The 25,714-nt window shown below is 41.1% G+C and overlaps 1 protein-coding gene across 1 annotated transcript in view; it reads right to left on the bottom strand.

Moving 5' to 3' along the window:
• The window catches only part of LOC147009208 (uncharacterized), a 153,228-nt gene that overhangs the window by 101,065 nt on the left and 26,449 nt on the right, over nucleotides 1-25,714 (bottom strand). The window contains exon 3 of the mRNA XM_085862997.1: nucleotides 16,259-16,321. Within this exon, the coding sequence (XP_085719123.1) occupies nucleotides 16,259-16,321 (63 nt within the window). The remainder of the gene's footprint in view (nucleotides 1-16,258; nucleotides 16,322-25,714) is intronic.

Below are 25,714 nucleotides of genomic sequence, written 5' to 3' on the forward strand. Positions count from 1 at the left end.
CAAATTAAAAGCATGCAGGGCATGACTGGAAAACACAATTGCTGGAAATGGAGAGGAATTGTTCAGAAAACTGAAATTCCATGGGAATGTAGTAATGGACGGACATTATATGAGTGTGAATCTCGACCTAATGCAGAGCAAAGAGACTATCCATGAGAAGAGACAGGGAGGTAAATATTGGTTAGAGAGACAGGAAGCCGTGTTTGTGAAGCAACCTTCAGGATGTGTAGGACAGTGCTCATGGGGACATGGATGGACCTTGTAGGGGTCAAGCCGAGACTCACAGATCCCGTGCTGTGGGATCCAGCAGTCACATTGATAGGTTTGAATGTACGGTGGTGGAAGAGTGTGTACCAGTGAGCAGGTTCGAACCTACGCTGGGAAGCGGGGTCAGGCCAATGACAGAGAGCAAGGTCAAGCCCATGCGAGGGTGTGGGGTTGAGCCATGCTTGGGAGCTAGATCGTTGATCCTGCACCAGTGTGTGAGGATGCATCTCCCGGGGTGTGCAAGTTGGTGCTGGTAAAAGTCACATCAGGCCCGAGTTACGTGAGTCGGACCCTTTGGGGGTCGGCTCGGCGCACTGTGTTGTAGGACCGCTACACAAATAATGTGCTTCAAGGTCCGTGGGGAGAGGAAGTTTTGGGGCAATTATAATGTTCGACTGCTCACAGACATAACGAATATAGTGGTCACTATGGCTGGCGCTCGTGAACCAATTATAAGAGCACTTGGTCTCTCTTCTATTCTCGTGGCCGGATCCCGATTCGGATCTTCACCAAAATTTAATCAGTTCGGCCTTATCACACACCCAACCGGCCCAACAAATTTCATCCGAATCCATCCTCAACTTTTTGAGATATCCTGCACACAAACAAACAAACAGACAGACAGGGTGAAAACATAACCTCCTTCCATCTTCAGTGATGGAGGTAACAATGTCCGTTTAAAAAGTCCGTCCCATAGAAGAGCTATCTGTTGGAAAAAGGTTCTTGTTGATACAAACCCAGTGAGAGCAATTTTCATCATCACTGTCTTCCATGTTTCGAACGATATTTTTGGTATTTATTTGGAATTCTCCTAATTCATTGTTCAAGCAAACAATCACATCTTACATTTTAAAACAGTGGGAAACCCTTGGTGTTCTTTCCTATTATCTTGTCAGTTCATCATGTTGCACACAGGTTAGCTTTGGCAGCAGTTGAGGTAACAGATTGCATCGCATCCCTGTTCAGGTTTCAAGATGCTTATAATGACATTTACAAATACCTTGATATGTATCCCAAACAAAGGGGAAAAGTTGGAGATCCAGGTTGGTCTAAAGGCATTACCGCAAGCAATTCAAACAGTAAAAAAAAAAATCCAAAAGATTTCCTCAAGTGTGTGGGAAAAGGACGTATTTGCATGCAGCGGCGGAGTGGAAAATCGCAGTTATCGTCGACATATGGAAAATACAAGGTATGAGTTTAGTGGATAAATCCTGGAACATACATTTCTCATGGAAGCCGGCAAAGATTGCTGGCAAGAGTCAGACCAAGTGGGGATCCCTTCACTGCACCAAAAACCCAGGCTTGTCCGGCTTGTCTGAGTTAATCCATTTTATTTTACGCCATTTCGACCAATCAAATTTGCCGCTCGTGCCCTCGGCATTGGGGGTTGTTGAGGTTCATGCAAAAGTATGGCTCGCAGGAAATGTAGATCGTGCTCGGAAACACAAAGGAAGAGTTGACAAGACCCTTCTCATGTCCTTTTTCTCAAGATTGCCCAGGGTACGGTGTTCCATGAATTATGTCGTTCAACTATGTTTATGATTCATTTCCCTCTGGTCTTTTGTCTGACTGATTGTCTGACTTAATCAGCCATTTCCTTCTTTCTTTCTTTCTTTCTTTGGATGGACATTTGTGGACTTCATTGGACCGTGATGATCTTTGTGATACTTTATCCACTTTTGAAGATACTTTTGAAATTTTCAGTTTGTCCACAAAACATTTCCATTTTCTGTTTCCACAATACCTCATGCATGGAATGTACTTTGTAATCGAGGATGGTTTTGTTTTGTACGGAATAGCTCACTTCCTTGAACCTCTTCTGTTCATCTGGATCTTAGTTTCTCCTGGTTTTGAAGACAGGCGGCACCTCTTTAGCTTGGTATGGTGCAATGTCTGAGTGAGGTTAACATCTTCTTTTATGGAGAAGCCGCAGTCTTTATTCTTCTCGGCCAACATTCTAACTGGTCAGTGTGAACAAACACAAGTACTGCTCAGTCTTGGAGGTGTCTGTGTCTTTTTATCCCTTTTTTTGTTGTGGTTGCCAGTCACTGATGATCATATTTTTCTCACAGGTTCAAACATGTCCTTCCCCAAGGAGCCCTGAGACTGCTTCTCAGGAGTCACAGATAGTATTATGTGGAGTTGTACAAGTTAAATGTCCAAATCCATTTTCTCTCTGTGGATTGAAATCTCAATTTTCGAGTTTCTTCAAGTTGATCATTTTCTTCTGAGGACTCAAAGTATCCACATCCTTCTCTGTGTCAGAGCACAGTTTAAGGACCAAGTTGTGAAGTTTTCCTGTTCCTATATCTTTGTTCCAAGGGTTCGTTTCACAATCGTCACTCAACACCAGCCAGCCTCCAAATGTAGTTCATTTATGGTAATATTCCTTCATAAAGTTTTCAAAATCTCAGTGACGCTCTTTTTTAGTACTCATTTTCAACGATCGCTTTTTGTTCCAGGATTTTTTTTTTGGTGTTTCCAGGATATTTCTGAGACGGGGATATTTAAGTTTTTTGGAGATATGCTCGTGGATTAAACTGCATACATTATTGTGCCTTTGTGAGTACAGCTGTTCTGACAAGTGTCTCGTCATCCTGAGAGAAGGTGATGTTGCTTTCTGTTTATACCTTGCAGAACCTACACATGTCAGATGGAATCAATCCTGCTATCTTCTTGAAGCCATTGATGCAGTGTCCATGATCTTTGGCATTTATTATGATTAGTTATCCATGCCAGAAAAAGTAACCTCTTCCTAACGACTCCAAAAACCTTTTATAGTCCATCCCCAATCAGTGTCGACCTTTTTTTTCTCAATCTTCCTGCTCTTTTCTCATTCTCCCAATTGGCACTAAAATTTTGTTGACATTTTGTTTTCTGCTTTTCATTTGTCATATTTGCAATAATTGGGGCTGTGTTCGCTGCCGTTTCACGTTCATATGTGGCATCTTCTATTCACACCTGTCCTTGCAAAATTTTTGTAACGTGAGTTAGAGATACATTTTCTGCCTTGGAGTCTTAGTGTTTGTGTACAAATTCGATTTGGTAGTCTGATGAACTTTTCACGTACTCAACTAGCCGTACACTTGTTGGTCTGTGCACTTGCTTGAACTCCATCATGCCACCACCTCCTTCTCATCTCGGCAGGTACACTATTGGGATGCACAGGGTTTGTGGAACATTTTGTGGATGGTAACGAGTTTCCTTGTTTTGGTATCTAGTTTGTTGATTTCCAATTGTGACATGTTTGCTCTTCTCGTTGGTTATCTCCATTGCAGGTTTCAGGAGGTGGGAGGAAGTTCTCCCAAACTCAAAATCTTCACCTTTTTGGGAAAGGATCATGATTCATGAACCAAACTGTGAAACTTCGTTCTCATAGCGTCGTTCCAAGGGCTCTTTTCAAAATCTTCATTGAACCTCTGACAGCCTCCACTTGTAGCTGGTTTGGAGTGATATTCCCAGGAATAATTTTTAAATATTCGGTAAGGGTTTTCTTTATCATTCCTACAGCACCGACTATCACTGGTAAAATTTTAGATTTCTTCAATTTCCAAGACCTCTTGACCTCATTTTTCAGATCCTGGCATTTGGTCATTTTCCTGATTTCTGTAACATTTTGTCCAAAGTTGATGTGAACTGAGACCTCAATCAACAATGCTGACTTTTTCTTTTTGTGTTTGAGCACTATGTCTGGACACAATGCTTTGTTTGCAGTGTCCACACTTGACAGGATCATCTTGTCATAGGTGAGCATTATTTGTCCATTTTCAAGGATTGGATTTGGTTTGTGTTTTCAGGATTGTTCTGGGACCGGGATGTTGAAATGTTTACAGAAGTGCCAGTAGATTACTCTGCAGACACTGCCATGTCTTTCTTTGTACAGATGTTCTGACATGAGCGTTTGACATCCCAAAAGGAAGTGGCTGGTACTTTCTGTTTCTACCCCACATTACCTGCATTTGTCCGAATGACTCAATGATCTAGCCATTTTCTTCAAGGCATTAGGGTAATGTCCTTGGTCTTGGACATTGATGATGACTTGTTCTCCATCCCAACTAATTTGACCTCTTATTCACCATTCCAATGATCCTTCCTCATCGATCCCTGTTCTGTCAAGCTCTTTTTTGAAATCTGCTCGTTTGTCATTTTCCCATTTGTCAGAGTACATCTGCTGATATTTCTCTTTTGTACTTTTCCTTTTTTTTCTTTGCAATTGTTTGGGCTGTGAAGGTTTCTGATTCGTTTTTTTAGTGTAGTATCCATTATTTGTACCTGTCTGGAAGTTTGTTGCTAAATGGATTAAGGATCCCTTTTCTGGTCTGTTGTTTTCTTGCTTGTATATAAATCTCATTTGATAGTCTGTTGAGCTTTTCACATATTCCGCTAGTCCGACACACTTTGTGCACTTGGTTCGGCTCCATCAAACCACCTCCTCCTTCTCGCCTCGGTAAGTACAACCACGGTTATGCATTGGTTTTTTTGAGAATATCTTGTGACTCGTTGGAAGTTTCCTTGTTTTGGTGTCTAAATTGTTGATCTCCAATTGGGGCAACTTTATTGTTGCACAGCTACATTGGAATACCGGCACTGCAATTTGGTTTATAGCTTTGGTTTTGTTTCTTGGGGAGAACATTGACTTCACAATTAATCTTATTCTGCGTTGGTACTCTTTGCTGATTATTTTACGCATTGCTTTGTGTTGTATCTGTGGGCCTTCTTCTATTCCACGGTATTTGTAGAATGCTAAGTTTTCTAGTTCCTGTAATGTTGTACTTTCATCGATTGATATGTTGGATGTTCTTTTTGTTTTTCCTTGTACAAATGCACGTTTGGCACATTTGTCAAGACCAAACTGCATTTGGATGTCCTCCGAGTACTGCTTTACTAGTTTCAGTTGATCTGACAATTTCTTATCATTCAGTGCGAAGAGTTTCAGATCATCCATGTACAGTAGAGGTGTCACATTTCTTGCTTCTTTGGTCATTTTTAGCTCATCTGGACTTTAGTCAGGTGAGCTTATGCGATCGAGCAGTGTCCGTAGGTGAGTCAGTCAGTCAGTCAGTAAACACGTCATTATTGCTTAAACTAAACACGTGATTTTGATGAAACTTTGTCACAAGCTTCATATCTGATGCCTAACGAAGGTGTATTCACTGCATCAAAATCTTCACTAATTAAGGGGGTCCACTGGGGGGTGGGGGGGGGGTTGACCCTCCAAAATAGGTATTTGTGCTCTTCTCCAAAACTACACACAGGATTTCCATAAAACTTGATCACAACCATCATCACCTGTAATGTACCAAAGTTTGTCATGGTGTACAAAAAAAACAATTTTTTGTTTATCAGTGTCTCGGGGGGTTTTGGGGGATTTGAGCCCCCCAAAATAGGTCATTTGCTCTTTTCCGAAACTACACACACAATTTCAATAAAACTTAACCACAACCTTCATCGCCCGTGATGTACCAAAGTGTATCGACCGCATCAAAATCTACACTCATTCTATGGGTCTACCGGGTGGGGGGGGGTGACCCCAAAAGCAGGTATTTGCTCTCTTTCAAAACTTCACATGAAATTCCAATGAAACTTGACCACAACCTTCATCACCCATGATGTACCAAAGCATATCAGCCGCATCAAAATATTTGCTCATTTTGGGGGTCTACGGGGGGTTTTTTGACCCCCAAAACAGGTATTTGCTCTCTACTCTGAAACTACACTCAGGATTTCTATTAAACTTGACTGCAACCTTCATCACCCGTAATGTACCAAAGTGTATCAACTGCATGAACATCTACACTTATTAAGGGGGTCTATGGGAGGGGTTTTGCCCCCCCAAAATAGGTATTTCCTCTCTTCTCCAAAACTACACACACGATTTTTATGAAACTTGACCACAACCTTCATCACCCATGATGTACTAAACTCTAAAGTTTGTTCACGGCATAAAAAAAAAATCAGGGTGTAACAGGGTGTGTGGGGTTTTTTCGTGACTATTGCTCTTGATCCAGGTAAGCTTCAAGATGCACGGTCCTATTTTTCTGTTACATGTCCGATTGCATTTTTCTCCTTTTTAGGTCATCTCTTCGAGCATGACCTAATAATATGGGTGTCGATGTCCTTTGATCCGTCCGTCCGTTCACAATGAAGTTGAAGCGGGAGATCTGGTCATTAGTGATCCTGATATAGGTCGATGAGACGTGCACGATGGTATGACTTTCAAGGTCACCAAAGGTCAAGGTCAAGGTCAAGGTCACGAGGCCTTTGAAGTTGCAAAAATGACGATTTTCAAATTCTATCTCCTCCGCCATTTCTCAAGCGATCTTGAATTTGATTGTAGCATATGAATCTATGGGACAATATCTAAATTTGGTCAGGCCGGATTTTCGATATTCGCTTTCGTTTTTGTGTCACGTGACTTCAAAGTTGGCAAAAAATGCGAAAATGACAATTTTCAAAATCTATCTCCTCCTACATTTCTCAAGCGATCTTGAATTTGATTGAGGCATATGAATGTATGGGACAATATCTAAATTTGGTCAGGACGGATTTTCGAATTTCGCTTTCGCGTCACGTAACTTCAAAGTTTGCAAAAACTGCCCTACCTTCAGGAGGCTATATATTCTCAACTGGGCATGGTAAAAGTTAGTGAATGGTGTCATTGCATAGCAGCTGCCTTGTATATTTATACATTTTCCGCCGAAGGTGCAAAAGTTTCAAAACCTGAAATGTAAACGTCGGCATTTATTTTCAAAATATAATTTCGTGCGCGAGCGCCAAAATGCCGAGTCATCTTTAACCAAACTGCGCAGTAGTCTTCGGTCATAACTGAACATTGAGAACTTGTGGTATTATAGAGATGACCGTCACCCCCCAGACAGGGGTAATTTTGGTCATTTGTTTCTCTACTGTGTGTATTCTTTGATGTTTTTTTTAGATATGTTGATTGAGCAAAGGCTTTCAGACACTAAAAACACTTGTGTGGCTTATCCCCTGTGTGTATTCTTTGATGTTTTTTAAATATGTCGATTGAGCAAAGGCTTTAGGACACAAAGAGCACTTGTGTGGCTTCTCTCCTGTGTGCACTCTTTGATGACTTTTCCATTCTGAGATTTAAGTGTAAGCCTTGCTGCAAAACGAGCACTTGTATGCCTTCTCCCCTGAATGTAATCTTTCGATGATGGGTTGTTAAATCTGTTGACCGAAAAAAGGCCTTGTGACACACAGAACACTTGAACGGCTTCTCTCCTGTGTAACTTCATTGATGTCCATACAAATGTGAAGAACGATCAAACACCTTGTTGCATACTGGACAAGTGAACGGTTTTTCTCCTGTGTGCACTCTGATGATTTTTTTCAATTTGAGGTATAAGCGTAACCCTTGTTGCACACGGAACACTTGTGTGGCTTCTCTCCGGTGTGTATTCTTTGATGATTCCTAAAATGTGATGATTGAGCAAAGGCTGTTGGACACAAAGGGCACTTGTAAGGCTTCTCACCTGTGTGTATTCTTTGATGAACGTGCAAATCTATAGAGCGAGCAAACTCCTTTCTGCAAGTACAACACTTGAATGCCTTCTCGCCCGTGTCGGTTATTTGATGTACTTTGAAAGATGACACCGTTGTGAATGATTTGTCACACAAAGAACACTTATATGGTCTCCGACTTCCGTGGATATTCTTCAGGGTTTCCGTTCAACGTTTACAAGACACGCTGCTGAATGCGTCAGTTTCTTGAGTAACAGTTTGTGTCATGTGAGGATTGAAAATTTGTGTGTTGAACAACTGGGAACAGTTGGAACAAGAAACCAGGTTCATTTGTTTCCCTGTATAGACAAGCCACAAAATTCATTAAGAATTCTCGCAAAGTATGAAAAATGTAGAAAAATGAATTCACAAGTTTGATCAAACATGGTCCACATTTCTGTTGTCCACTTGAGGGAGAGGGTCCAGTTAGGATTCAAAAATGGAAGAATTTTGGAACTGCCCAAATGAGTCGAACAGTTACTGAGCACACACAAACTGCCTGAGCAAAGTTTGTTTTTGTGATGTGTGCACCATCGAGACGTCACCCTCAGTAATTCACAACAACAGGAAAGACATGTCACTTCCAGGTCAAAGCAGACTCCGTTTATGTCAGGCCTTCATGTTGTTGAATACAATCCTTTTGAATTGATCTGAATCGGTGTTCTTTTCAAGAACCAATACATGGCAATGAGGATATACTTTCGGAGAAAATTTTAATTGCCTCTGGCACCAACTCCGTTTGTGGAACTCTCAAAACTTTGCCTGTTATTTCATGACGGAGTCAATGATGACATCGTAAGGCCGCATCGATGAAATAAATGGCCGTGGAGGCGATTGCAACACGTGTGCTGAACGTTTGGAGCCCAACTTCGAAGCAAATGGTATTTCTGACAAGAAACAGATGAAAGAAGTCCTACTGTCAGTATGTGGTGTAGAGACATTCACGTTGTTGAATAATTTGGCCATGCCCAGGTCCATCAGGGATCCGAAATAGTCTGAACTCGTGGAAGCGTGAATGAATCACTGCACCCCAAATCCGTCAGTTATTTTCCAATGTTTCAATCTCCATATGAGCTGCCAGACAACAGGAGAATCAATTTCCAAATTTATTACAGGGCTTAAGAAACTCTCACATTTCTGTGAGTTCAGTGACACACTTGACGACACACTGTGAGTTCTGTTTGTTGTTGTTGTTGTTGCGGACGATCGCGCATACAGCGACGCCTGTTAGCCGAATGGACATTGAAATTCATGACAGCCAAAGACATTGCCATCGCCACGGAGAGTGTGGACAAAAACATTGCTGACATCAGCATCACTCACGCTTCACCAGATCAGGCTCAGACCAACACCACTGTGAATCATGTCGACCACCCTTCATCACAGTGACAGAAAAGGAAACCAAGATGTCCACCATCAATGAGCTGTGGTATCAACATGTCTTATCGCTGTGATGGTACGCACTCACCAGATGAATGTTGCTATAAAGATGACGCGTCTGTCGTATCCATGGCGTCTTTGAATAATTAAATATAAAACTAAATGATTGAAAAAAATAAAAATAAAAACCTTCATTTTGAGGGGCTTTTGCCACTTATTTCTATCACATTGGAAAGTTCATTGTGCCCATTATATTTATCAATGGTACACAATTTTTATACCATTACTTGAGGCCAACAAGATGCAAAGCTTTGGTGAAAATACTTGTGTACATTATTTATACACCATAAACTGACAATAACCCCAGATAGCTGTTTGGGTGAAAAAAATCTGGCACCGGCAACCTTAGGGGTAGGGTTGTATATTGAGCCATAAAACAGAGAAGGCAAAGAGCTACACACTGCTATCACACATTTGCCATCTCTGGAGACCCTCACATTTGCCATCTCTAGGGATCATGCCTGGTGTTGGCTTAATGGTTAGGGTGGTGGGCTTGGGATCCTAGGGTCCTGAGTTCAAATCCCACTCAGCCGTTGAATTAATACCAGGTGGGGTTAACTCGGCCCGTCATCCTTCTGAGGTCGGCAAAATGAGTGCCAGCATGCTGGTATACTGTCGGAGTGGCGACCCATCCAGGATAGTGCCCAATAGCCAAGGAGATTGCTGAGACAGCACCAATGCTCTGCACAGAGTATGGTCCCGATGGATGGACCTTCACCTTGCCAAAAAAAAGAAATCACAATTAGCCTTGCTCCCTTGGGGTCTGGCTCAAGGGTTATTATCAGGATGACATCTTGTTCACCAGTTCTACAGAAGCCGAGCATCTACAAAACCCAGATGGAGTCTCTAAGACGCTATCGGACTCTGCTCTCCATTTACATCGAGACAAATGTGAGTTGGTGGCACCATCAGTAACATACCTGGGCACAGGATCGACGCTCATGGTTTACATCCAACTGAGGATAAAGTCAGCACGATCAAGGATGCACTAGCTCCAAGATACGTGATGGAACTGAAGCCTGATCTTGGCATCATGCAATATTACAGCCGCTACATCACAAATGTTTCGAACATTTTGGGTCCGCTCTATCTCCTGCTGAAGAAAGGAGTCTCATGGAACTCAGGTACTGCTTAAGACTACATCATTCAGTATAAACCTGGTTATGGCATTGCCAACGCAAACACCTCGAGTCATCTTGCATTGCCAGATTTTGTCACCAACCCAGCACTGCCTGGCAGTGTGATCACCTTCATGGATCATCTGGAGGATTGCCCTGTCAATGCAAACTGAATCTGCACCTACTCCAGATGTGATCCAGGCCTTTCCATAGCTCTCCAAACCGTACGGCTCAGAAGGCAGTCGCTGCCCGATGGGGACCCTGCCTACGTGATATGTACAAATAAACTTAGTGTGGACAATGGGTGTATATTGTGCGGTTGCTGTGTAGTGATTCCACAACTTCTTCATCCTGGGGTCATGGAGGAACTTGGAATTATGTATGGTGGCCAAATCTCAACACTAATATTGAATGGTACATTCGACATTGCTCTCCCTGCCAGAGCACCAGGAATGCACCAGTGAAGGCACCGCTGCATCCCTGGGAATGGCCCACCAAACCGTGGCATCGAGTTCAGCTAGACTATGCTGGACCAATCAGATGGTTCTACAAATCACCGATGCCCACTCAAGATGGATTAATGCTTACACAAAATGTGGTATGACTGCATATCCGCTGGAACCATCGAGAAACGGAGACGTTGTTTTACCACAAAAGGCTTGCTTAGAGTTATCATTCGTGACAAAGGTGCTTGCTTCTCAAGCTCAGAATTCGCTGAATTAACGTAGAAATGGTATCAAACACAAGTTCTTCAGCCCACAACAGCAAGCTTCAAATTGCCTAGGTGAACGTTTCGTCAGAATCATCAAGTCCAGACTACGCAAACTGCAGGATTGAAACCTTGAAACCAGACCATCATGTCTGCTCTTCAAGTATTGTACTCTGCCTCATGGAACAACAGGAGTAACCCCATCAGAATTACTGATGAAATGACATCTAAGCACCAAGCTGGACTGTCTGAAACCAGACGTGTCATCTCGAGTGCTCCAGAACCAACTTAATCAGAAGTTGCATCAAGACAAGTCAGCAATGAGCCACTCGCTTCGCACCGGGGATCCAGTGTTCTCCTGCATCTTGGACAAAAGTGCTGTTTGGTTGCCCGGTGATGTCATTGACAAACCACGGCCTCTGTCATATACAATATTGTGACGTCCACGGGACTTGAACAGTCCCGCCAACGTAGAATGAGCCGAAACAATGGAGGCGGTTTATTTGTTTATAACCCAAACATGGCGGTTCTAATCGCTCTACCGCAAACGGGACGAGGAAGGTGGCACGAGTCACTTTTCACTGAGTTGATGATGTTTATTTGTTTTTATTATTACCAGAAATAACAAGACTCGGCAAGAAGAGGGATCCGGGGCGATTCGACGAGATGGTGTGGGATCGGGCGTGGGGAAAAACACAGACAATTCCAATGAATATACAGTTCTCAATCCCTCTAAGGCGTAAGCACACACACACACACACACACACACACACACACACACACACACACACACACACACACACACACACACACACACACACACACACACACACATACACACACACACACACACACACAACGTAGCTATTTCTGGTGGTCAGGCTGGACCGTGGTGTGGATGCAACTGTCCCTGGATCGGCGTCAGACGAGCTGGCCTTGCTCTCGTCAGGAGGGCAGGAGAAACCGTGGTGCTGTTGACCTCCTGGTCTTGGCCCAAGTCCGCTCACAGCCGCCAGGGAACCAGTTCTGGCGCCAAGTTGCGAGCAGGAGAGGGAGGCAGGTCCGCCCGCCGTTCGACCCCGTACTCCGAGTCAGCAGAACCCCAGAGCCAACCAAGGTGAGGCACGAGGCTCAGCAAGGCTCCAAGACACGATGAAGAACACGATCGAATCAGCACAACAACAAGGATGCTCCCCGCGCAACAGCCTCCCCACCAAAAAAAACACGATCTTTTGGTTGTAATCTTCTTCCTCTTCCTTTTCGACCCCGAACAGAACCTTTTTATCCTTGGTCCTCGTCACTTCCAATCGAGCCGTTTATTGGCCCACCGCCATCGCCTTCCGCCAATCGTGATCACGGGGCAGAGCCATCCGCTGCACTGTCCTGTGACGTCACGGCCAGTCTTCAGAGAATACCAAAAGGGGTTTACGCAGACACTTACCCTATCCCGTGTCCCTATCTAATTACGTGACATTTATCATTTCCCCCTTGAAGAAATGAACATTTACTAGACAACTTATCACCACTGAATTGCTACTTATTACATCGAGATCCTGGTAAACTCGAACAGCATGGCATACCTAATTAAATATCCTAATTACCCTTTGAATGCATACCCCCCCCCCTCAAACGTAACAATATGCTTATATGATGGCCATTTTGTCCGTCGACATCAGGACCATGTTATCTCCCGTTACTGCAGTCCCCTCGAATCTCCGATACGATATGGTATGTTGTTATGTCAGAGACTGAACAGTAGCAATCCATTGTTGCACCTGCATCTGGAAATGTGCACATGGCGGTCGTCTAAGATCCACTCGTGCCTGACATTGATGCTGCCGTTCCACCGACAAACAGACACACTGACTCTACTGCACACTTGTCATGCCGCTCATCCAGAATCAGGAAACGTCCTGATCATATGGAACTATAGATTTCGCAGTGAAAGTCATCTTGATACGTAATGGAAGTTTGCCCCTGACTGGTTAAGTTGTGTTATTCTAGTTTTCCTAAACTTAGAAACATTTCTTGTTGATTCGCATGTTTGCCAAAATATTGTTCATAGTTTTTACGTTTGACATTTTCACATTTGTCACGAAACTTTTGGTAATCACCGAGCTAAAAGGGGGAGATGTGATGAATGCACAATGTAGACCTCACGAGAGGGAATTCACAACAACCGGAAATACACAGTGTACACATCACTTCCGGGTCGTGGCAGACTCGGTTAATGTCAGGCCTTCATGTTGTTGAATGAAAGTCTTTTGAATCGATCTGGATTGGCAATCTTTTGAAAAACCAATACAGTTCCATTATGCTGGACAGTGTATAACAATCAGAGACTTTCTGACCAATATCAGCTTCTCCTTACTTCCCTTGGCAGTTAACATACTTTGATCAACATTTTGTTGAATCAATGCATTGTTATACCTCATCCTTCATTTTTACAGGCAACATCCTCTTCCCTCTCTTCAGGCCTTGACAAATTTCATAAGCTGATCAAACACTTGGAATATGTTTTTCAATCTTGACAAATGTCACATTCTCACGATGTCTCTCTGAAAGGACCGTCTGGCAAACACTTCCATCTACTTTCTTAACTATCTTTTGAGGAAGTGCAGTCATTCAAATTGCTTGGTCTCACAATCAGCCATGATCTTTCCTGGGCAAACTACATATCAAACCTGGTCTCCAAAGCCAGTCGCCGACTGGGCATCGTCCATCGTACGGTCATACTCGATATGGGCATCCTCCATCGTATGTTCCTTCGCACATCTAAAACTCCGATCGACTTATAATGCCCTCATCTAGCCTTCATCTTGATGGCCCTTTCCTCTAGGCTGGCTCTCCTGCCTAACACCTTGCTCAGCTTGATGCCGAGGAAACCAAGGCCTTAAAGATGATTAGAATCTCCCGTGTTGAAGATGAGTCTATGGGTCTATCAAATTCCCATCGCAGACAGGTCGGTAGTCTCTCTGTCTTCGACCGCCTCCTTTCTGGTCTTCCACACTCTGCCCTTTCCTTGCTTTGTCCCCCCTCCCCCCTGGTTCCTGCAGGGTGTACACACTCCACCATCGACCTCCTTCTGGTGAAACTACCTAAATCCAGGATCATTGTTCACCTTCACTCATTCGTACCTTTTTTTTCTCTCCTGCCTGTGGAACCAACTTTTTCTCTTGCCTGTGTCCTGACAAATCTCACACTCTCACTATGTCTCTCCGAAAGGACTGTTTGGAACCTCCCCCCCCATCTACTTTCTCAACAATCCTCTGGAAGAAGTCCTTTCTTTCAAGCTTCTGGGTCTCACGATCTACCATGATCTTTCCTGGGAAAGCCACATTTACAACCTGGCCTCCAAAGCCAGTCGCCGACTGGGAATCCTCAGTCATGCAAAGTCCTTCCTCAGCCCACCTGAGCTCCTGACCACATACAAAGCTTTCGTCCATAGCCTGATGGAGTACTGCTCTCCCCTCTGGGCTGATGCTCCTGCCTCTCACCTTTCTCGGCTTCACGCAACGGAAACCAAGGCATTTCGGATCATTGGAATCTCCCGCGATGCGGCTGAGTCTTTGGGCCTCTCACTCTTTCACCGCAGGCAGGTCGGTGATCTTTCTGTTTTCTACTGTCTCCTCTCCAGTCTCGCTCTCCCCTCCCACCCCCCCGCATCAGTCTGCGATTTGTCCCGACTATTTCCGCAGGGCGCTCAAGGTTCGCCAACAACCCCCTTCTGGTAAAACTACCAAAATCACGAATCAATGCTCACCTTCACTCTTTCATTCCTCTTTTTTCCTGCCTTTGGAATAAACTCCCTCACTCTGTTCAATCCCATTCTTCCCTCCAGGCCTTCAAAACAGCTGTTCACCACCACCTCTTATCTTACCCCATCCAAATTCTCGATCTTTTCTACCCCCGTTAATCCACCCCAAACCCACCTCGTTCAAATTTCCTGCTTTCCTTCCTGAAAGTCCCTGCAATGTCCATCTTGTATTCCCCATGTTCCCCACCCCATCCCTCTCCCTTCCACAGATCTCCTCATGTCTCTGTTCCCCACTGTTTTGTCCTTCCCTCTCCCGCCCCTCTTGTCTCATGCCCCCCCTAGCTGTGCATTGTGTGATGTGTGTTGTATGTTAGCTCTCATATGAGCCTCGACAAGGTATACAAAAAATAAAATTTGGTGGACAGGTTGAGCATGTGACAAGGACAAATTGATAAGATTTTGGTGAAGATCTGGATCCGGATACGAGAATTTTAAAAGTGATTCTTCACCATTGAGAGAAACGGCCAAAACTGATACATAACACGATATCTCAAAAAGTTGTGGACGGATTCGGACGAAACTTGGTGGACAGGTTGGGTGTATGACAAGGACAAATTGATTAGATTTTGGTGAAGATCTGGATCCGGATACAAGAATTATTTATTAATTTTTTTCGTGATTCTTCACCATTGAGAAATGGGGCCAAAACCGATAAACAGCACGATATCTCAAAAAGATTGTGGATGGATTATGATAAATCTTGGTGGACTAGTTGGGTAGGTGACAAGAACAAACCAATTCGATTTGTGTTAAGGTCTGGATGCAGATCCGGCCTCTCAGTGGGATACAAAACGTAAACTGTTCAGCCTGGCGGAGGTATGTGTCATTCCGAGTGCTGCTCTCGTTTTGTATTGTGTAATAGGAATGTCCATAATGAATGATGATGTGGTTGATCCAAATATTTTTACCAATTTATTACTCATATAACTGCTTCCATCACAGCTGTCACTACATGCAAGATCTTTTCTCTATTTTTTTTGTTGACAAAGTTGTGGCTTGTGGGGGAGCTAGATTGCTCGACAATAGAATGGATTTGGATGAAACAGAAAGAAAGGGGAAACACACCAACAAGTGGGCTGCAGGATAAAATAGAGGGAGACTTCGACAAGTCAGTGATATGGGGAAGAATGAGAGGTCGAGGATGATGCACTGGGTGAACAAGATGGATTCAGAAGCATACTCTGAACATCTGAAACAAATATTGTGACCATTAAATGTGCAGAGGAGAATCCGTCATAATGAGCTGCATCTTTGAATCACTCTGTGGCCTAAAGAAAAGTCCAATCGCAGCATCTCTCCAGATAATAACCTCAGTATGTACAATGTACATGAACATGTAACTGTCTGTAACTGGAACAAGCAGAATGTTGATGTGGTTCAGACCTTTCTGTTGAGACGTTGAATCATTCTCAAACTCAGATTCCACCTTCACTTTCACAATCAAATCTGAAAAGAAACACATTCTTTAAAAAAAAAAAAAAACCTTTCAAAAGAAGGATCAAAGCTTTGGCATCGATGAAAGTTTATTCTTCTATTATTTTAAATTTTGCCAACTCCCTTGTATCACATACCTGTGTGTACAGCAGGATAACATACGAGAGATTTTCATTCATAGCATTACTTCACTAACTGGACAGTTACCTTAACGTTTGGATAAAATAATAAGTACCCAATTCACTGTGTCATAAAATCCAAGGTTTGTTGATTGATTGACGTCCAACTGTCAGTCACACAGGTGGAGTCCAAAGTTGAGTTTATTACAAAGATAAAATGCAAGCCATGCGCAATCCCGCCGGCATGGCTCGGCACTGTACTGCACCCTGTTCTACTCGACCCGACTCAACTGTACTATACTCAACTATACTCTACTCTACTCTACTCTCGACACACAGAAACGTTCTCTCCGCTCAGCTCTGTTCTTTGTCTTCTGTAATTCACGAACGTTCCTGAAAGTTCCTCATTGACGCGAGATGGTTTTTGTATCTGGAAGTAATTAGCAACGGCACAATACCCTGAGATCGTTCCATATCCGCAACGTATACGGTCATGTACAGTTCACCCTTGTTTTCCACGATTTTGGTTTTTGAAGTTTCGACATTCAACATATATAATTTTCTGTGTACCATTTTCTCTTTAAGCGTGTCTGGTCTCACTTTTACGTGGTATTTTTCCCCCCGGTGCGGGTTGGTATTCTTCTTTCGGTCGTTATTTTTCTTCCTCCGCTGTGTTGTGGTGTGCACTCAACAGCGTGGGTGGGTGGTAACTGAGACAAGCAGTGCGTACAGTACTGTACTGTAAGTAGATGATAAATGGGGTTTCTGGGACACCCATTCAAATGAATGGGGGGAAAGGGAAAAACTTTCTGACTCAAGCCCCAAAAGCTCAAAATAGGAGACTGATTTTCTCCCCACCTATCCCCTTCCCTCTCATACAAGCAAATGTAAAATTGAGACTCATTTACTCCCCCTCCCACACAAGCAAATTAAAAATTGAGACTGAAAGATTGAGACTTACCGATTAAAGCACTTCTTCCCTTTCATATTTTCATTCCACTCAAAGAGCGAACCAATGAATCTTTGTCCATGTTCTACTTCAGGGAATAACTTAATTTTCTTATAACATTTATTTCCTTCGAGTATATTCACAAAGAATAACTTGGAACTTGGTTCTTGGTTTAAGTGTCTTTGTTGAGCAGAAATGAAACGATAAACTTCTCTAAATGCTCTTATTTGACCACCTCCTGAGCCAAATATCATTTTGAGATTGTAGTAAATTGTTTTTCCATTGTTCAATTGATAACCAAAGTTTTCAGTCCCTTCAAGGATATTAATTTTTTTCTTTACATCCTCCAACTTATTTGTAATTAAATTTATTCGCTTATTTGTTTTTTTATCTACTTTTACCCCGGTTATTTCTTCAATAAGACTCATTTGATATTTCTCACATTCTTTATGTTTCCTATTTAAATACCAAGGCTGATTACATCTCCACTCCTTGGTTTGGTTATTGCTTGGTTCTGTCATTTATAAATCAGTAAAAAGATGGTGGTAGCCTGTTAAAATTCCCAACCCAATATCTTAACACTTATACTTATAACCATAAGGGAGACTATTGATTCCATTCTCTAAAATATATCTTTTATAATCAAAAGCTCCGAATGCTTTCTTATTTATCTCTTCTGTATATAATTGATATTTATAACTTCTTATTTTATTCATTTTTCTCTACTCTTCCTTCTTTAAGGTTAAACAGTCGTAATAATGTTTAAAGTTTATTGTTTCCTTGATTTTATTTTTCTTTATTCCCTTTGGCTTCTTATCACACCTTTCAATGTTATTATCATCAATATACGTGAAAGCATAAGACTTTGATCTCAATCCTATAAATTCACTCATGACCTTCCCACCCAATTCATCTTTAAACTCACCAATAACCTTTTTATTCTTTGATGAAAACAACACATCACCTGACTTATAATTACTTGTATCATATATATTATTAATATTATCAATTATATCCTCATATACATCACTTGTCTTAATTTCTAATATAAAACTATCTGTATCCATATATAACAATGACACATTATCCTTATACTTTTATTTTAAATTATTATAGTAATAGTCATACATTAACGACTTTGACAAGTCAAGAATTGATGTTTCTAATATATAAATAGGTTTATCCATTTCAATACTCTCCTTTTTCAAATGAATATCACAAAAGTTCCCTAAAAACACCTCTGCTCGCTCAAAACCTGGTCTATTAATTAACTTTGAAGCCTGTTTCCAAGATGAAGCAAGTCTTATGTTTTGTCGATTCCTAACATTTTCCAGTCTTTCCAAATACAGCATTATTCATTAATTTATAAAAGTCCTTCTCAAAATCTGTTTTTGCTTCTGTTCTCCTTTTTGTATTAAAATCAATATACTTCTTTAACTAATGACTTTGTTTAAATTTCAAAATCCTATGAATTTTCCTCACTGTCAACCCAGCAGATAAATAACCTTTGATGCAAAACATAACTTTCTTTATCATTTAATGTAGAAAGTAGTTTTTCTGGAGATTTACCTTTTATATTAAACTAGCTGAAGTACCCGGTAATACCCGGGAAATTTGCCCTATTTTCCTCACGCTAGTTAGACTGAGGCATTAGTTGTATGGAGAAAATTAGGAAGGCTTCTTTTTTTCCTCAGATTTATGGAAGGAAGGCTTTATGCTGCCGTAATCCTCAGAGAGGTCATAGTTGAAGGCGGCCTTGAGCCACTCCATGATTCTAGCAGCAGTGGCAACTGTCCTTGATGTCCTGCCAAAACCTGGACCTAGAAAGCTGGAACGTGAGTTTTGTGCTTCTCTCGCCCGTTGGTGTGACGCTCTATTTGCAGTTAGGTAACGCTCTCTCTCTGCAGCCGACTCTGCTTGCCTGGCTCTTTCATGAGCAGATCTATCAGCAGTAAGACGACTCTCTCTCTCTCTCTCTCTCTCTGCAGCTGACTCCGCTTGCCTGGCTCGTTCATGGGCAGATCTATCAGCAGTAAGACGACTCTCTCTCTGCAGGCGACTCTGCTTGCCTGGCTCTTTCATGAGCAGATCTATCAGCAGTTAGCTGTTGCCATGCGCGTGCAGTTCGAGAATTCAAATAAAAGGAGGAGAATGTGTATGTTTCAAAAGTCAACGAATACGAACATTTTGTATTTCAAAAAACCCTTTAACGTTTTTAACCATGAAGCCTTTTGTTTCAATTAATACGCCAGCGCACTATTCGAAAGCCATTTTTTAAAAAAATGGAAATTGTATATATATATATATATATATATATATATATATATATATATATATATATATATATATATATATATATCTTCATTTTTATGGAAAGCCACTTAGCGCATCCTGGAGCTGAATGTTAGGTCTATATTTGTGTAAAGTTTCATCAAGATCGGTTCACTGGTCTCGGAGCTTATTGGTTACAAACAAACAGACAGACAGAAGGACTGCCATTTATATAGTAGATGACTGTTGGTAATCACTTAACCATTCTTTTCTTGATGTGACACTTAACCATTCTCATTTATAAATAGATCTGTGTCATAGTGAGCGTTGTGAAGAAAGACAGGAATAAAGTTTGGGGGCTTGTAATTAAGATTACAACGGGAATGAGCTGGACCTCTATATTTTCCAGTAAGATGACAATGATCCTGAACTTTGACCTCTCCCTCAATTTTCTCCTCACAAATATGACAGATACTGTTCTTTATAAATACCTTTTTCTCTCCCTTTGTTAATGACATTGGTTTATAGGATTTAACCATTATTTCTCTTTCTCTTATACAGTCTTTTTCCAATCGTTTTACAAACTCCTCCGAGGCATCTTCTCCTCTATAAAGTTCTAACTTGTATTCATCACCAACAGATGATTTGATACAATAACAGAAACCACAAGGAGTATGTTTTTGATATTTATTTGTGTATGATTTATTTGGATTTGGAGAAACAGTATCTATCTTTTCAAGGATACTTTTAAAATCAGCATATATAACAAACGGATGTTTTATAGATTTGTAAAAATCTTTGAATGATATGTTTGAACTTGCTTTTGGTAAATTGATTATGGTTGATTTATGATTACTACAATATTTCGAATGTTGATTTAATTGTTCTTTTGTATGAAAGGAGTTGAGACATCTCTTACAAGGATACGTTTTACATTTTCTCTTGTATAGTTGTGATTTGGTTAATCTTGATAAATATTTGATGAAAGCATAATGTGATCTTTCCTTTGAAGTAAAGTAGAGAAGGTCAATGTGTGTTTCATCATTTTCATAGTTGTTTGAAATTTTTAATATCTGAACTTTGTTTGCATCCGTTACTCCATATACATTAACAGATAGATCATTGATTTTCTCAAATTTAGGAATATCTCTCAATGACATTGGAAACTTTAAATCTTTAACATTTAATGTATTCTCGTATCTCTTATAATGTTCAACCATTTCAGGTTTCCATTGTGGAGGATGTAAGTGAGCAAGAACAGACCATATAAAACATTTATTATGTTTGCTTTGAATATTAACAACCGCTTTCTTAAGTTTTATCTCTTTTGGTAAATCAATATAAGAAGAAGCTTGAAGAGGATCTGATTTGTGCAATATCTAAAAGATGTGTATATCTAAAAAGATTATTTTTGTTATAGCAAATCCATGACCTACTCCAGTGTTATCAACATCTTGTTCTTGTCTCTGGAGTTCATCGTAAACATCATATCTTACAAAATCTTGAAATGATGAGATAAACTGAGGATTTGTTCTCATATAGGGAGTAGTTTCATCACCTTCTCTTACCATATTCAATTTTACCCCCATATAAAACTTAAAGTTTTCATTTCACTTAATATGTTTTTAATTATAGTTTCAATACTTTTTTTAACCATATCAACAGCTTCAATGATTGAAGATGGTCCAGGGTCTTGAAAGCAAAACAATCTTATTTTTATATGTCCTTTAAATTAATTTCCTTTAATTTAATTCCTTTAAATTAAATTATATGCCCCATCAGTGTTTTCAATGGAGAATTTAGTGGCACCTTCCCTTTCTTCATTGTTCTTGTGTTTGTGTGATTGAAGGTGTTTATTATAAAAAAAAAATTTAAGAATATCATTCTCACATCTATCACAATGTTTTGTTTCTTGGTCAAGTGGAGATATTTGTCTGAAAAGATTGACTGTGCGTTTGTTGGTTTGAAGGTGTTTTTTTATAACATTTATATTCATGATCACAAACATCGCAGTACATTGTGTTCACCATATTTATCAAACAAAACTTTGCTTAAAATAAAATTTTCTTGATGAAAATTCCGTTTAATTTATATGTGAATCTGTGCTTAAAACCATTTTATCCTCCAACTTTTTTCACTTAATAAATACAATGTATCAAGACACAAAAGACAAGTTTCAATCAATCTCTTCATTTGTAAAAGATACTGAGAAATATGTTGAGGATGTAAAATTTAATAAAGATAAATATAACAACTATTGGATAAAAACAATTACGGTGAATAATATGAGTTCTTCAATTTCCTTCAGTGGAAGGGCTTTTAGTATACCTAGAAGAACATTAATTAAAGTAGCTCTAACAAAAGTTTCTCCTCTCCTTCTGGCAATATATTCAAAACGAGAAAAAGCAATGAAACAAGAAAAAGTATCAAAAAAGAAAAACCTCATGGATGAAGCTTTAGAAAGAAAAGATAAGACCATCTGTAATATGCAAGGAGAAATTTGTATTTTTTTCAACAACCCTAAAGATGTAAATCATGATGAAATAAAGGATGTTAATATATCATGTGAAATGACATTTCATTCAATAGTAGCTCAGGACCATTTTAAAATTACCTTTAATATAAAAAATGTAGTAGTTGAATCTGTAAATGAAAAAAAGTATATCAATATAGATGGTAATGTTTTTTCTACTAATTAAATGTGTCATTATTCAACTGAAGATTATAAGAGTGATGATAGTATCTCTGTTGGAACAGAAGACAGTTATGATACCGAGAGTTTGTGTTCAAACGATAGTTATAAAAGTAGTTTAATAGATTATTGTGAAAGCACCAATGAAAGTACCGAAGATGATACTGAAGATGAATTTTATTTGAAGTAAAGTTTTACTTTATAAATATGAATAGTTTACTAGATTTTGAGCCTCTTGAATTTCCTGATTCTCCACATAACAAATTTGAGAATTGTCCTACGTGTGAAAGACGGGGATTAAACACAGAGTCAAAAGCCTATAAACAAAGTAAATTCTGTGATTATCTTCTAATTAATGATAATAAAAATATATAAAAAGGAATATAATTCTTTGAGATTTACACCAAAAATGAATTACTTTACAAGATTGATTCGAGAAATGAATGTAAAGTATGAGGGTGATAATACACCTTTTCTTACAAGAGAAGAGACTGAACAAATGACGATCATGTTTCGTTGATTGATGATTTATATTAGCGATTGTCATTTTCAGGGAAATGTCAACACGAGATATTGTATAAATAAAATAATGGATTATATTGAAATTAAACCTGAACTGAGGATAAAACATAGAGTTTCTAAAAAAGCCAATAAAAAATTAAATAACCTGTTTTCCAAATATATAAATGAATGATTTTTATTTGGGAAAATAAGATAAAATTTAACAACCATAAAAATCTTCCAAATTCATGAAGATGTCTCACAGTTGGTTCAAGCGGATGTGGAAAAACCTGCTTACTTTGAAAGATGCTCCTCACTCCCAACTTTTTAGATTATGATAATTTAATAATTTTCACAAAGTCAAGTTTTCGACTCTCACAAGGTTTTAATACTGGTCTTCAAAAAGAAGATATAATCGGTTTATTTAAACTTCAAAACAAACTAAATGATTACAACATTGAAGATATAATACAACTATTTTGTGATACACAGAGATATAAAAAGAAATCAAAGCCAATAACTTGTATTCTTAGTGATAATACGGATGATATACCTTCTCCACAAGATTTGGATAAATCAAAAAAAACAAACTCGTTATCTTTGATGATTGTGTTAATGAAAGAAACCAAACGGTAATGGATAGCTACTACACAAGAGGGAGACATTCTTCTTGTATTTGTATTTATCTTAGTCAATCATACTTTCAACTCCCTCGTCGCTCAATAAGAAACAATCCTAATACTTCTATGTCAAAAAGTGCTTGTTCCCGAGATAGCTCACCTTCCATTGTTTAAATATTTAGAAATCGATTTAATAGTTAGGGAACGAAACAATGGAGACGTCCCTCCCCCTCTTCTGCGAAGAGGAAGAAGAACCCTGCCATCCCGTGATTCATGATGTCAACAACTCCCTCCCACCCGTGGTTGAGCGGGGGATGGATCACGAGGGCATGAGTCACGCCGGGCGCGGGGGAGGGGGGCGGAGAAGGATAAAGAGGAGATCCTTTCTTGGTTTGTGTTCTGAGTTGGAGAAGGGAGTTGAGGGCTGTATCGTTCAGCAGACCTTCGGGTCCTGTTTGGCTCGGTAGGCTTTTTGGAGAACTGCTTTGTTCTGGAAGAAAGTTGTGCCGGTTGCTCGGCTCAAGCTACGAATGGTGGCTTCTTCTTCCTCATGGTTCGTGGAGCTCTTTGTTCTCCGTTTGGTTCCCGCTTGGTGCGACTCATTGACCTCTTCTTGGAGGTGGTTCCTCGGGGAAGCGACGCATCGACGGGAAGGATCGGTGCCTCGTCTCACCAGCACGTGTTGAGAAGCGCGGGAGGATTCGCGGGAGCTCGGGAAGGATCGCGGCTCACGGCGATTGGATCCAGCTCGCTCTCGCTGGAGCCCGGGTCCGAACAACTTGAAGACCATACGAGGTGGAGAGGTTCTCGATAGGTTCTGGGTTTCAGCTCACCTGTCCTCCGAGCTGGAGCTCGTTATTAAAGGCCTCAGCCACCATTTCTTGGGTGTGTGTGTGCGAACGTGTGTCCGTGGGCCCGTCTAATAAGTAGGAAATTGTTAAGTGCTTTGTGTGCTGTAAATCTTTGCATTGAATTTCGTATACTCGGAATAGTTCTGCTCTTACGTGCTTCCCTAGTTCCCCATTATTATTAAGAAATACCCCAATTGTTAAATGTTTTCAGCTCGTCGCGTCGATTATTTCATTGACTGAGCATTTCGTGTGTTGGGAGTTAGAAAGCCGTTGGTTTGCCGTAAAAGGGGGACATTTGGACTGACGGTTCTCGGCGATTAAGCCGCTCGGAATGGCGCACGGGACAGGCTCACCTCGGTGTTTTGTTCCGTACGAGTTCCATCGAGGATGGAATACCCCGGTAGTTGGATCACGTGGGTATTTAGGTACATTGAAGATTGGCAATCGACCCTACCCCACGTGATCTGCCCATTGGCGTATTTCGGTTCTGGGACAAGGACCCGTCGACTCGGACTTATCCGGGCGGCGATCTATATTCGGGGCGATCGGTCGGGCCGACTCGACTTGCGGCTCCGTTCAGAGTGGTTGGTTGGCGGCCGACCCCGGCACTGTAACATGGATGGAACATGAAACAAAATGGATGGAATGGAAAACAAAATGGATGAAAATATGCAGACACTGAGGGGTGAAATGCAGAGCATGTGATTGAATCTCCAGCAGGAACAAAGGGGGAATTGAAGGCAATAGGGACGGGCATAAGAGGAATCATGGCGGCACCACGTGTTGGAGCGAACGAGCTAGAGGGGAGTGTGGATTGTGTCGGTCCCGCAATGGAGACGGGCGAGGTCACAATAATAAGGGAGACATGTTGGGCGAGACTCGTGGAGGTGACCGAGAAAGTGACGGTGACGCAGAGGAAAAAAATTAAATGGGGTGACTGAGACGTGTAGGGAGAGACACGTGGAGACGAAGGAAATAATAAAGGAAGTAGCGGTAAAAACGACGGAGACGCAAGAAATAGAAATAACAGAGACACGGGAGATAGAGGAGAGAGGGGGTGAAGTGGACGACACTATTGACGAACACACACACACACATGGAGGTAGTGGAGGACAATGGGGTGAGCTGGTGGAATGTGTTGGGACCCGATGCAAGCAGCAGGATGGCCTCCTTCAAGAACGATGGGAGGGACTGTGCCCCCTTGAGGCAGATCGTGACGAGGAGAGTCCGATCGAGCCTTGCGAGGGAGAGGGGGCAAGTGCTGTGAATGGGTGCATGTGGAGCTTGGGGGGTATGGAGACCCCGGGAGCGTTTGAGGTAGCGCAATTCCCCAGCGTGGTCGTCCCGGTGTGTGTGGTTACGAGTGTGGCGAAATGCGTGCTGGAAAGCACGAGTGAAATCC

The sequence above is a fragment of the Eptatretus burgeri genome, chromosome 17, assembly GCF_056783735.1.
Source record: "Eptatretus burgeri isolate ZD-2024b chromosome 17, Ebu_testis_v1, whole genome shotgun sequence".
Taxonomy (NCBI): Eukaryota; Metazoa; Chordata; class Myxini; order Myxiniformes; family Myxinidae; genus Eptatretus; species Eptatretus burgeri.